A 14,491-nucleotide genomic window follows, 5' to 3' on the forward strand; every position below is an offset into this window, starting at 1 on the left:
AGGCTTTCAAGAAAGAAGCTGCCTCCTTTCCCTTTATAAGCAAACAAAATTCTTTTTTTAAAAGTAATAATAATAATACTCTTTTTTAATTATCTCCACACCAACAGTGGAGCTGAGCACCTGTTTAAGGTTAGTGATTATTGGTGGTGGTGATGGTGGTGTGGTATTTTGGGTTTATTTTTAATCTCAGATACAAAATAGAAGTGTAGGGTAAACACACCTGATATAGCAATAACTGAAGCATACCCTTAGAATAACCACGTATGGCAGACACGTCTGAATGGGTGTTCCAAGCTAGAGAGTCCAGGAATTGTCAACCTGGAGACTCATTCCTTGTCTATGAGGAACATCTGAGCCCCCAGCCCATCCCGTGGAACATGGGCCATACAGGAGATTAAGGCCTGCGTTTTTGGTTACATGAAGGCTGCCAGGTGGAGGCCATTAAGGGGAGACTGTTAAGTGAGCATGCTATAGAAACTGCATGCTATCTGCAAGTGGTTGTGGTTTTCCTGCCCAGCCCACCACCACTGGACTGTATATAAGGTGAATATGTTGTCCAGCCTGCTGCCATGAGATCATTTCTGTCCGTAAAGCAGTTTTCCTGTTCAGCTTGCTGCCACTGGACTCTCTCTCCCCTGTATGAAAGCCCCCAATAAAACCCCACATCTTGTTTGCTGACTCTATGCCTCTTCTTTAGCCTCTTGAACGTGGTGCCTTCCCTGTTGAGGCTAATAGGAGTTTGGCACAAGAAGTTATTTGGAATGCCCCATGACACTCCCCACTACCCAAGGTACTCCCTCCACCTGACATTCATTCCATTTAGCAATTTGGAAAAATTCACTGTAAATCTTCCCAGGAGCGAGCCCTGTGTGAGGTTATGTGGGGAGGTCCCAAGTGGAAGGGGCAAGATCCTGTCTTCTGGCAACTCTGTTAAATTGAGCAGATGAAGCCCAAACACCTAGTTCTTGGGTTCTGGGCAGAATGGCACAGAATGCCACAGAGCAAAGGAGAAGTCATTTCTGCTTGGGATGAAGGAGGGGTTTGCAGAAGAGCTAGAACAAAAGCCAGGCTTCCAAGAATTACAAGTCATGGCTTATTCCCAAAGTCTTATTTTGAAAATGTTCAAACCTACAGAAAAGTGGGATGTCAAATGCTCATATAACCTTGCACCTAGATTGCTGTGTCAATATCTTGCTGTATTTTTGCTCTCTATATATAAGGATATGAAAGTAAGCTGTAGGCAGCATGACCTTTCACTCACATGTACTTCAGTACCCATCTCTTAACTAACTGCAATGCCATTATCATAGCCAAGAGAGTTAATATTAATTCAATAATATCATCTAATAATAATATATGGTCCATATTTTAATTTCTTGTTCAAAAATGTCTTATATGTATGGCTGTTGTGTTTTTGTTTGTTTGAACCAACAATCTAGGGTCACATACTGTGTTATGATAATATCTGTTTTAATCTAGAACTTTGCTTTTTAAGGTGTGGTCCTGGGCCTTGTTAGAAATTCAAAATCTCAGGGCTCACCCCAGATCTCCTGAATCAGAATCTGCATTTTAACAAGCTCCCCCAGTGATCTGTATGCACATGAAAGTTTGAGAAGCACTGAGCTAAAATCTCCTTTGCTCTTTGGTTTTTGTTTTAAATAACATTGACCTTTTTTTAAGGGTCCAGGCCAATTCTGTTGTAGAAATTCATTCATAGCCTGGATTTGTCTTAGTATTAACTCATGGTTATATTCAGATGAAACATTTTTGGTAAGAATAGTATATAGGTAATTCTATATACTTCTTATTGCAGCACAGCTACAGACATATGTCAGGTTGTCCCATTTTTGATGACTATAGGTTTAGTCACTTGATTAAAGCGGTGACCACCAACTATCGCCTTTGTAAAACATTTTTTCTTTCTCATTAATAAGTAATCTGTCCAGGAGCAGTGGCTTATGCCTGTAATCCCAACACTTTGGGAGGCAAAGGCGGGTGGATCACTTGAGGCCAGGAGTTCAACACCAGCCTGACCAACATGGCGAAATCCTGTCTCTACAAAAAATACTAAAATTAGCCGGATGTGGTGGCACACACCTGTAGTCCCAGCTACTGGGGAGGCTGAGGCAGGAGAATCGCTTGAACCCGGGAGGCCAAGGTTGCAGTAAACAGAGATGGCACCACTGCACTCCAGCCTGAGTGACAGAGTGAGATTTCATCTCAAAAAAAAAAAAAAGAAAGAAAGAAAAAGAAAGAAAAGTAATCTATATATGGGATAATACTCTGAAGACATAAATACCCTTCACTTGGTGGTTTTGCCATTTCTTAATGATCCTTGTCTGAATCAGCTAATGCACTGAGGGTTGAAAAAGAGGGAATGCCTAAGTCTGTCACTCCTTCCAAATTTATTAGCTGTCATTCTTCTGCAGAGAAGAGCTCCCCATTGGAAAGATGGTGGCAGGAGGAGGAGGAGCAGGATATTCCAGGTGAGGCAGAAGAGAAAGCAGTGGCACAGCCTATAGGAAGGCAAGCCCAGGTGTGAGGAGAGGAGTGGTACGGCCAGAAGTCAGTCCAGATTGTACAGAGGAGAAGAAACGGAACTAGATGACAAAAAGATTTGATAGAAGAGACTGAGAGGACAGGATGCCACTGCCATCTTCAAACTAGGAAGATTTCCTAAGCCCATATCTGAGCCCAAATCTACACTCAACCTCCTACAGCCATCTTTCAAGACCTCAGGTGTTCTGACTGCCTACTGAGTAGCGTATTTAAGACCTTGCTACTCAAGGTGTGCTCCATGGCCTGGCAACATTGGCATCACCTGGAAGCTCATCAAAAATGCAAAACCTAAGGGCCCCTCCCTACTGAGTCAGAATCTGCTTTTACCAAAATCCCCAGATGCTGGTCAGTCTTTTAAAGTGGGAGAAGCGCTGCTTTAAGCCACTTAAGCCACTGTGGTCCAATTCTCACTTTGGCAGACCATGTGCTCCCAGTAAAAATAGTCTTCCCCTGAGGATTTTCTATGACTTCTATTCACTTTTCCATGAAATTTCAGGAGATTTTGCTGCTCAGCTTTATCCTGCCCTCATCTAGAGAGGCAATGTAGCAGGACATTGAAGGGCAGTGCCTTCAAAGTCAAACTCACCTAAGTTTGAATCCCTTCTGTGCTATTCGCCACCTGTGGGACCTTCTATAAACATTATCACATTATGAAATAACTTCTCTAAGTCTTGATGAATCCCTAACTCTTGGGGTCAAGTTAAAGGCCAAATGAAATAGTACATGTAGAGTAACCCTCATTAAGTGCCCAATGAATTAGCTTAAAAATAAGAGGTATTCTTGGCAAAAGCCAGAGCCCACCTTACAAGACTATGTGAGGGCAACAAGGAAAGGAATGTGGACTTCCCCTGGCATATTCCAAACAGAGCTTCCTTTGATCATTTTTGGTCCAAGAGGGCATTTTGTGTCCAAAGCAAATTCAGGAGTTGATTGCATCTGCTGATCATTCCTCTGTGAAAAGAAACCAGCCTTTCAAGGTATTGAGGCAAATTAAGCACATCATTAACACCAAGGCAGTGCTCAAAATAGCTGTGCTTTTGAAGTACTTGCTAACACTTTATAATATCTTATGATGTCCACAATAACCCAGTGGAAAGATGGATTATTAGCCATCTAATCACGGATTAAAGGAGAGGAAAACACTCCTAGGCAGGGAAGATGGTTGGGATGGGGATCGTTTTACCTGGAGACAATATGTTAAACATGACCATTCCTCCCTCCATACATGAAAAGAACTTTATTACTGTTGGGAATACTCATCAGACATCTACAGAGGCCAAAAAAAGAGGAAGTACACTTAAGGAAGTGTAACTGGTTGATAACCACGGAGACAAATTTTCCTGAGCTATTCAGTGGAGCTGAGAATGAAAACCTGGGAGAGTCCATTTGTTTGTGCCTGCGTTCAGCCTAGGCACTACCTTACTCCAAGCCAAGTCATCAAGCAAGACAGTTCACATTTCCTGAGCTAGGACCCAGATCCCCAGACAAGATTAGGGAGAGAATTCTAGAACTGGGGGACATCTTGCCAAAGAGGAGTTGGTGAACAACACTTCGTATAATACCTGTTTATGAACAGTCTTCATTGAATTTCAACAGCCATCATCTCCTTAGACACTGCTTCTCCACCTCCAAATGCAGGGACTGCTTATGGGAGAGGGGAGGAGGGAAGATGAGCTCTTCTATCCTTGGTTGCTGGAAACAGCCCCTCTCCTAGGGCAGTGGAAAGTACACCAGAGAATTTCAGTCCAAGATCTGCCTCTGACTCATGAGCCCCTTGGTTTCCTCCTCCATAAAATTAGCTTGATGGACTGAAAGATGTCTCAATCTCCCTCTGGCTTTGATTGTCTAATCTTGACTACCATGGGTAACTGGGAGAAGCTGTAAAGACCTCGTCCCAAGAGCTCTTCAAAACAGGAATAGTCACGCTTCTGTAGTGGATTTCCTGGGCCCTGGGTGAAGGTTTAAATGACAGGCTTCTTTCCTGTTTGAGATGCTCTGCTTTTGACATCCCGTGTCTGAAATTAGGAAACCAGAAAGCATTCAAGTGACAGAGAGAAAAGAGGCTTTCCTTGACCCCCATATAAATTAGATCCTCCTCTCTGATATTACTTCTCACAGCTGTGCTATTCAAAGTGTGTTCTGTGGGCCAGGAGTATCAGTATTACTCGAAAGCTGCCAGAAATACAGAATGTTGGCCAGGTGCGGTGGCTCACGCTTGTAATCCTAGCACTTTGGGAGGCCCAGGAGGGCAGATAACAAGAGGTCAGGAGTTCAAGACCAGCCTGGCCAACATGGCGAAACCTCGTCTCTACTAAAAATACAAAAATTAGTCGGGGGTGGTGGTGGGCCCCTGTAGTCCCAGCTACTGGGGAGGCTGAGGTAGGGGAATTGCTTGAACCCAGGAGATGGAGGCTACAGTGAGCCGAGATTGCGCCACTGCACTCCAGCCTGGGTGACAGAGTGAGGCTCCATCTCAAAAAGAAAGAAAAAACTACAGAATGTCAAACTCCCCCCAAATCTGCAGAATCAGAATTTGCATTTTAACGAGACTCCCAGGTGATTCATAATGCACATTGAAGTTCTAACAGCACTACCTTAAAGCACTATGATTCTTTTCCTCCATAGCTCTTGCCACAACCTGCAATTCTAATTACACATTTATTTATATTTTTTAAATGGCTGCCTTAATGACTAAAGCATAAAATCCATAGGATGTCTTTTAATGAGTAACGTAGTTCCTACCACAGACCAGGTGCTCATCCAAGGTGTGCTGCGTGAAATGATTCTCTAGGACTTCCCGAACTGCTAGCAGCCTCCGCAATGATGGCTCTACCAGGTTTGCTATTCTAGCCTCTCTCACTGTCCCTGTATATGTCCCTGGGCAGCTGATGAATTTGATGATTGTGGTAAGACATTTCAATGCAGATTTTTTTTCTTAGTGCATTTGCACATCACGCTAATCAATGGTCACTCTTGGCAGTAAGTTGTAAGTTGTTTATTAAATTTTAAAATGTTGTGTGTTGTCTCACAAGGGCAACATAAAGGGGAATTTTGTGATATCAAGTTTTCCTGCAAACTGCATGCATAACTGAAAGACTACAAAAACTTACGGCTTTGTTAGGTTAAAAGCTTTCAACTAAGGAAACAAAGTCATGGAGTATTACAGTAGGAAGGGCCTTCCAGGACAAGTTTGCCTCCCTTCCCCTGAGAAGGTGGCGCCCAAATGTTTAAACTGACTTCCCCCATTTCCACATTGGTGCTGTGCCAGGGCTTTGCCTTCAGGAGACCTCCTTGACTCCCTACCATCCTCTTGCACTAGAGAAGAGATCCATTCATAAGAAAACAAGCTTTCAGTGGAAGGCAAAGGACAGAGCTCCCAGGGAAATGTTACAATAGGGGAACTCCAGATGGTCCTAGTGTTCATACAGAACACTAAGAAAATAAGCTGTGGGCAGCTGCTAATTTCTTGCTTTGGTAGAGGTTAGGAAGTTGGTTTTTTCGCATACACATGCTCGCACCTCTCTAGGTCTTTATTAATATTTTAATTCAATGCAATACAGGAGATTCCGACCTGGGCAGGTCAAAAGATGAATAAAATACTTCATTCCTTATTGGCGGAATATTGTATGGGTGTCTCCATGGCTGGAGAGAAAGGGGAGGGAGAATCGGGGTGTGAAACTTAGTGTCTGAAGAATTTATTAGGGGAAAAGAACTGTGCCTCTCTGCTTCTGTTAACTCCTTGTTGAGAGTCCTTGAACTAGAACCTCCCTTTAATCACCTTCAATCCCCAGCCCAGGATTCCCTCCTTCAAAAGACAATCTGTTTCTATCAACCTCTTATTTGTGTAAATATTTATGTATATATTTGTTACAGAATAAATACATTATGTAAATGTTTAAAAATATAATATGCATTTGTATGTATTTATACTACATGTGTACACATATTTGTATATTTAAATATAAACTTGTAATAAATCCATAAGGGTGGGGACCCAATTTAATTATGTATGGTGTCCTCACAATGCTTGGCATATAAACACAAAATTAATTCAGAATTTCCAACCATAGGAGAGATAGAGATGTACCTTACCATGTATGTTTACAACATACGTTCACAGATGAATCAAACATGGAAAAAAAAAAACACATATACTTGTATAATATACTTGATTATTCTCATGTTGACCAAAAGGAAAAAAAAAAGAAAAAAAAACCCAAACATGCCAAGGGGGGTAAAGCACCAGATTGGGAGTTGAGTCCTGGCTCTAGCCAAGTGTGATAGCTCACACATGTAATCCCAGCACTTTGGGAGGCTGAGGTGGGTGAATCACAAGGTCAGGAGTTTGAGACCAACCTGGCCAATATGGTGAAACCCTGTGTCTACTAAAAATACAAAACTTAGCTGGGCATGGTGGTGGGTGCCTGTAGGCCCAGCTACTCTGGAGACTGAGGCAGGAGAATCGCCTGAACCCGGGAGGCGGAGGTTGCAGTGAGCCGAGATAGTGCCACTGCACTCCAGCCTGACAACAGAGCGAGACTCCTTTTTTTAATTAGCTGAATGTAGTGGTGTGCACCTGTACTCCCAGCTACTCAGGAAGCTGAGGCGAGAGGATCGCTTGAGCTCAGGAGGATGAAGCTGCAGTGACCTATGATCATACCACTGCACTCCAGCATGGGTGACAGAGTAAAACTTTGTCTAAAAAACAAAAACAAAAAAGTCCTAGCTCTGGTCCCTGATCTTCTATAAATTAACTATGTGGCCCTAAGCAAATCATTTTATCTCACTCGACCCCGTGTCTCTTGCCTGTGGAACAAGGACAGTAATCCCCATCTTGCATTTCTAATAGATTGTCAAACAAATGGATGGAAAGCCCATTGGAAACTACATCAGTGAATTAATTTTTAAAATTTAAGAGGCAGGTGGAGGATGAATTGTAAATTGCACAGTACTTTAAGGACAACAAAATGAAAAATAAAATTGTTTCAACTGAATGTCACACCTCATGCTGCTTTTTTCTTTCTTCTCTTCCAGGACTCCATTCCCAACTCACCTGACAACGTCCCCCTCAAAGGAGGTAAGATCTTGGAATTAGGTGTAAATGTGTAGTAAGTCATCTAGATAAGTGCCATAAAGTGTGAAACCTGATTATCAACCAGAAACAACTCTATGACATGACCTAACACTGAAGTGGGTAGGGGTGGAGGCAAGGGCTGCTCAGGACTGAGCTGATGCACCTGAATTCATCTTAGCAGCTCCTGAACTCATCCCCACAAGTCTCCCACCAGCCCTTGACACTCCCACTAATGAAAATTCTACCTCTGGCATAGGCAGGACTGCAAGGCAGTGTTGTGTTAAATGCTTGAAACCTGAGATCAGATAAATGGGGGAATGAATCTTGGCTTGACTTCCCACCCGGGAGCCTCAACTCCTCAACTGTTAAATGGGAATAATAATACTCACCTCATCAAGGTATTGGAGAAGCCATTCAGATCTCGTCTGTAAATTGCTTGGCATGGCAACCAGCACATAGTAATCATTAAATAACTAGTAATAGCTAAAATGCATAATGAAGTCAAGGACTTGTGAAAACAGACTTCCTCCTCATTCCTATATTTCCAGTCATTGAAGTCACTAATTAACACGTCATCTCTACTAGCCTCAGAGAGATGATATGCCAAGTTCAGTTAACATCGATGATGAGAAATTTTCAGATGACCCGATTAATGTTTTTATTGCTCAGAGAAGGAAAAGGAAGACCCAGAGAGGGAAAGTGAAGTATCCTGTCCAAGGTCATACAAAGCCAAGCCTAGAACCCAGAAAGATGTCCTCATCTATAATACAGTGTCTTTTCCACCCAAGAACACCAACCCCCATCTCAGTCCTGTAACCTTTAGAACCTAGACGGCAAACACAGCTGGATAGCCAGAAAGCTCAGAGCAAAAAGTAAGGAAGTGAGTTAATGTAGGCACCAGGGTAGGGGCACAAGAGTGTCCTTGAGACCAGAGGACACAGATGACTGGACACAGCTCCTCACACTCACAGCATCACACTTGGAACGTCCTTCAACTTTCCTTTGGCCATGACTTTCCTGTGGTTTATCACCCAGAGACTTCAAAAATAGGGGCAAAAGTCCCCAAAAGACAAGGATTCTGGATCTTTCAAGGCAGACTAATAATCACAGCCTTGTCAACAATATCTCATTTTGGCTGGAATTACTTAGCATGTGACCTCAATTCCTACCATGTCTATGTAAACAGTCACATTAATATTAAAAGGAGCATGGTAGAATGCAGGGGTAAGCAAACTTTTTCTACAAAGGGCCGGATAGTAAACGTTTAGGCTTTAGGGGCCACTATGTCTCTTGTTGCAATTAGTCAGCTCTGCTGTTGTAGTGCTGAGCCAGCCTGACTACATGCAAATAAGTAACCACGGCTGAATTTCCATAAAACGTTGTTTATCAAATGAGGTGGTGGGCTGGATTTGGCTTATGAATTGGAGGAGTCACTGCAGGCTTTGGAGACACATGTTTCCGTTAAACACCTAATAATGCACGTTCACACGGAGCTTTGGAAAAACCAAAAGGCTCTGAGTGAATATAACTCACCCCTCCCCACTCCCACTGTAACACCACCACCTCCACTCAGACTTTCCAAGGAATATAGAAACTTTTCATTTTTTGACAGGGAGAAGGGATTTTTAACATGAACACGGTCTCAGTGACGAGGATAGTTTTGATTAGGTAATAGGACCTTAGCCATTCTGGATCTCAGTTTCCTCACCTAAAGAGCACTTCAATGCAAAGTTGCCAAGCATAGGGGCTGTAACTAGTATTCTGGTCCCATAATAAAGTTGATAAAGTTTTCATCAGTCCAAAGTGAAGTACAAAAAATAAGGACACAGTAGCACCCTTTTCACAGGGCCAACTTTATCTAATGTAAGAGGCACTGTTCCTCTAAGAAGGTCCTTCATTTTTGTGTGTCAAAATGTCCTTTTTTTACAACGTGAAGTTGATATAGGCAGGAGTTAAGTTGGCTTGTTTTTTGCCAGAGTTATTTTGTTTTGTTTTAATCATCACAATAGGCAAAACAAAAAGCTGTCCACTTCATATTGGTCTCTGAATTTTCATTCTGTGGAGAAATTTCCTGGGTCTATAAAGTCCAAACTTTTCAGAACCATGGACGAAATCACTTATCAGATTTCTTCTTATCTGGACCGTGAATGGGAATATCAGAACACAAAGTAATCAAAACCAACCTCAGTTTATAATTCAATGTTTCCACAACCAGATTTTTTTAAATGCTAATAATATTTGGTTGGTGCAAAAGACATTGCAGCTTTTGCCATTATGTTCAATGGCAAAAACCATGATTACTTTTGCACCAACTCAATAATCCCCACTGGGACTGTGAAACTTTTGTTAAAGACCTTCCCATACTTCCTTTGGGTTCATTCTCACCTCAACCCTGTGAGCAAGCCACAGCAACATGGGGAATAGTCTTCCCATTTTGCAGATGAGGAGCTGAGGCCTAAAGAAGCCAGGTGATTTGCCCAAGGTCATACAAGGAGTTAATAGCCAAGTGAGAATCCGGGACTCCTCCCTCTTCTCCCTGCATGACGGGCTTCCGCCATGAGATGCCAGTGACCTGCTGGAGGTGGTACCTGACTTTCTCTTGCTTTTAATGCAAGTCAACATCCCCTTAACTCAGCAATCTGCAGGGACACTGTAGTAGGGTGAGGTAGAAAAAATATTCCTGGGCTCCAGAACTGACCACATCAACAAGTCTTTTCTCCTCTCTGAGCCTCATCTGTAATATAACAGCAATGTACTAAATGCCCTGGAGGAGTCTCTCCAGCTTTGACGCTTTATGAGACTATAATTCTCTTGTACAATATGTAAAAATAGAAGAAAAAAAAACCTAACAAAAATCTCAAGGAAATCTGAAGCCACAGCTTCCTTCCCCAACAAACCTGGCTTAAACATGCACAGAAGCAGTAAATCGTTTCTTTTGAAAAAAGCCGTTGCAAAACATTCCAGGCAGAGGGGAACCATCTTTCGGTACTCTTAGGAGGAAGCTTCAGGGGCAGCATGTGGTTTGTCACTAGACAGGAAAAGGGCAGACGCCAGACACCTTCTAGGGAGCCCTTTGTCACTGGCCATTGAAAATCTTCCACCATCAGCGGAAAATCAGCAGTGGCTCAGAGCCTGGGATGTAGAGCTATGTGCACATGCTAAAGAAAAAACACAGGATACACTTTGCTGCAGAGGAAACACCGAAAATCAAACCCTTGTGGGTAATGAAAGGATTTCTGAGTCCTATCACAAACTTGCCATTCCCGGCCAGGATAGACCCCAGCCAACTGACACCTCACAGGCAGTCAGCCAGGAAGAGCGCCTGGGAGGAGAACCTTTCCCCCACACCCTTCTCCTTTCTGGGTTTTAGTTTTCTCACCCAGAAGACAGAGTTAATAATGACTTTTGCATGAAGCCACCATGAGTATGAAATGGGACAGCAAATGTGACCCTCATCTGATACCTGGTTGAGCCTATGTCCTTTGGGCATAGGATCCACTCTGTTCTTTCATATCCAGATAAAGTGTTCCCATCTCATTTCACAAATGGCATGGAACCAAGGAGAATGGTGTAAAGAGAGTGAAGCTCATCCTTCTCTTCATCATTCCTCGTTTCACTTTTCTGCTTCCCTCAAATTTTGAATCTCACATCTGCACATGGTTTCTGGCTTATTTGCCCAAATCAGAGAAGACAGCCACTTTTGCCTTGATTTCCAAGTTTGAATAGTAACCCACATTTATGAATAGCGACATCTACAGAAGGATTTGGATGCAGAGAAGCTGGTAGGGCAGTGTAGCACATCCCAGTGTAGCCCAGCAGATGACACAGAATTGAATATTAGGTCCCTCTGTTCTTGCAAGGCCTCAACTATTCCAGCCACTGGGAATTTCTCAAGGGACAGCTCTCCTCCCCGGGGTTCAGCCCTCTGACACCTGAACTGACTTACTCTCCTTCCTGTCTGTTTTAATGTCCTTCTCCCATTTCCCCTCCGCTTTCCACTTCCCTCATAAACTCTGCTGAAATTCAAATTGTTCTGACTTTAATTTGCAGAATGATTCTGGTCCTTTGGTCTCACCTCTGGGCCTTCTCAATATACTCTGGCCCTTTTTATAACAAATCACCCCACCAAATGATAGCTCTTAGCAGCACTAGAATTCTGTAGACAGTGTTCTTTCTCATACTCCCTCGTTGCATCCGTATGAGGCCACGGCAGAGTGAGAATAATGAACGTTGACAGTCATCACTATGTGCCAAGAATTGGCTGAGTACTTAGTAATTCACTCATGCAGTTCTCACAATAAGCCCCCAGGAATCATAATTAGCCCCATTTTATAGGTAAGGAAGCTGGAGCACAGACAGGCTTGTTGCCTTGCCTAAAATTTCAGAGCTGGTTAGGAGGGGTGAGACCTCAAATCCAGTGTATCCACCTTGCAGCCCTTATGCTTAACTGGGATTGTATTGTAGACCATCTGGGAAAACTCAGTACTGCACATCCTTCCAGTGCCCCTACCTGCTGGCCAAGTCTAGATAGCCCCTTCCAGGGCTCTATCAGCTCTATCACTTCCTCGGCACCTGCAGCCCCCAGCTCTTGGCTTTCATGTCTCAGAAGTGCACTCTCTGTTACCAAGCTCAAGGTCACAGAGGGCCACACACATGAGTTTGAGTGAGGTGAAGTGCTGAGGGGAAACATGGTCCATGGTGAGGGTTCTAGAGGCTGAATTTCAGCTCTGGCTTTGCAGCTGAAGGGTCACGTGCCTTGGGACAATTCCTTCCCCACTGCCTACCAGTTAAAACAGATTTGTCTTTCCTACAAATGTAATGTAGCCTCCAACACCCAAAGTTTCCTGGAGGCCCTAAGGAATTTGGAACAGTGGATAGACCTCGTGTGGGTCCTGACAACTCCACCCTCGCCTGAATTCAGTCTCCAGCCGAAGTTGGGATACAAAATGCAGAGGACCCGCCAGGAATTTGGAATGCTGACATTCAAGTCTTGGGACTTGAAGCAATTCACTTTCCCTCTCAGGGCCTTGGGTTTCCTATTTTCTAAAATATCAGAAGTGAGGGGAACAGGCCAGATGTCCTAACCCTGAGGTTGATTTTGCTTTGATTATAGCGTTCCATGAATCAAACAAATATCTTAGGTTTCTTTGACCACTTTAACATTCTAACATTTGGAATTTTATAAGGCATGGCAGGCTACCCTCCTTGCCCCTCCCCTTGCTAAAAAGAAAATGGCATTAAAGAAGATGAAGTGAGGTTGGCTCTCTAATTTTACCAAATGAACTCACCCCAAAGAAACAATAAAAGCTGTGCCTTGAAGGCAGTGACATTAAGCCAAGACTAGGTTCTCACCAAGATCCAACTGTCCCTCATGACCCACGGTCACAATCAGACGACAGCAGCCCCAGTGGAACACCACACTGGAAGCAGTCAAGAGGCAACGTGCACTTTGGGAGGCCAAGGCGGGTGGGTCACAAGGTCAAGAGATCGAGACCATTCTGGCCAACATGGTGAAACCCCGTCTTCAAAAAAATACAAAAACTAGCTGGGCATGGTGGCACATGCCTGTAGTCCCAGCTACTCAAGAGGCTGAGGCAGAAGAATCGCTTGAACCTGGGAGGCGGAGGTTGCAGTGAGCCGAGATCGTGCCACTGCACTCCAGCCTGGCAACAGAGTGAGACTCCATCTCTTCCTGACAGCTCCTTCCCCTAGAAAGACAAAAACTAGCAAGCAGAAACATTTCTGGATCTAGAATGCCCAATTCATCTCCTTCCTTTCTTTCTTCCTTTGTTTATTCCTTTCTTTCTTCCTGTCTTTCTCTCTCTCTCTTTCTTTCTTTTTCTTCACAGCAAAGGAGAGTGCTCCTGCTCAGGGGGAAAATTATTTTTCAGATAAGTCACAGGTTTCAAAAGCCTATTTGCTTCTCCATTTACTTTAAACACACTCACTCAAAATCTACTCTTAAACTCACTTTTTCTTAAAGCAGAGCTAACAGGAATCAGAAATCTCTCACAAAAAAAAAAAAAAAAGAAAGACAGAAAGAAAGAAAGAAACTAGACAATGAACCACTCAAAATAAAGTGGAATGGGATCTTGGAGAGGCCATCAGAGTTCTAAAACCATCTGCCCCTAATCCCCACACCCCTGCCACCAAGAGAAGAGAAGAGAGAGAAGAAGAGAGGAGGTGCAGGGGAGGGGAGAGAACAAGAAAAAAGAAAAGGAAAAAAACAAATCACTGAGTTACATGTGAAAATTTATACTTGAATTTAGCACATATAAATCACAAGTCTTTGAATCCAGAGGAAATCTCAGAGTTCCTCACAATTCAGACAGCACTTTGGAGAAGGAGAGAGAAAAGGAAGAAAAGAAGGAGGGAGGGAGGGAAGGAAGGAAGGGAGGGAGGGAATGAATGAAAAGAAGGAAAGGAAGGAAAGGAAGGGAGGGAGGGAAGAAAGGAAGGAAGGGAGGGAGAGAGGGAGGGTAAGGGAGAGAAAGCAGGCCCATTCCTTGAAATTGTTTTGTTATGTATTTCATTCAAACTATCTAGACACAACATGTGTTGGCTTAAGTTTCTACATTTCAAGCAGCACAAACCATGGACTAGGGCATAGGACTCAACCACTGTTTGGTATAGTTTGGGTGGTAGACACCAGGCTCATTTTTATGCATTATCTCATTTAATCCTCCCTACAACTCTCCATGATAGTTATTTTATTATTCTCAATTTTAAGAAGAAAAAAGGACAATTCAAAGAGGCTGCATGATTTTTGCAAAGCCACACAGCTAGCAATGGCAGAGGTGGAATTTGAACCCAAGTCTGTCTAACTTTCTAAAATTGATTTGAACCCAAAACAAACTT

At 43.2% G+C, this 14,491-nt stretch overlaps 1 protein-coding gene and 1 long non-coding RNA gene across 3 annotated transcripts in view; one reads left to right on the forward strand and one right to left on the reverse strand.

Moving 5' to 3' along the window:
* Nucleotides 1-14,491, reverse strand: part of LOC129478974 (uncharacterized) — a 73,347-nt gene that overhangs the window by 42,924 nt on the left and 15,932 nt on the right. The gene's annotated exons all lie outside the window — the stretch shown is intronic.
* TNFSF8 (TNF superfamily member 8) overlaps nt 1-14,491 on the forward strand; it is a 38,290-nt gene that overhangs the window by 5,103 nt on the left and 18,696 nt on the right. For both annotated transcript variants that reach the window (XM_055271323.2, XM_055271322.2), the window contains exon 2: nt 7,594-7,636. In XM_055271323.2, the coding sequence (XP_055127298.1) occupies nt 7,594-7,636 (43 nt within the window). The remainder of the gene's footprint in view (nt 1-7,593; nt 7,637-14,491) is intronic.

Source organism: Symphalangus syndactylus, chromosome 3 (assembly GCF_028878055.3).
Source record: "Symphalangus syndactylus isolate Jambi chromosome 3, NHGRI_mSymSyn1-v2.1_pri, whole genome shotgun sequence".
NCBI lineage: Eukaryota > Metazoa > Chordata > Mammalia > Primates > Hylobatidae > Symphalangus > Symphalangus syndactylus.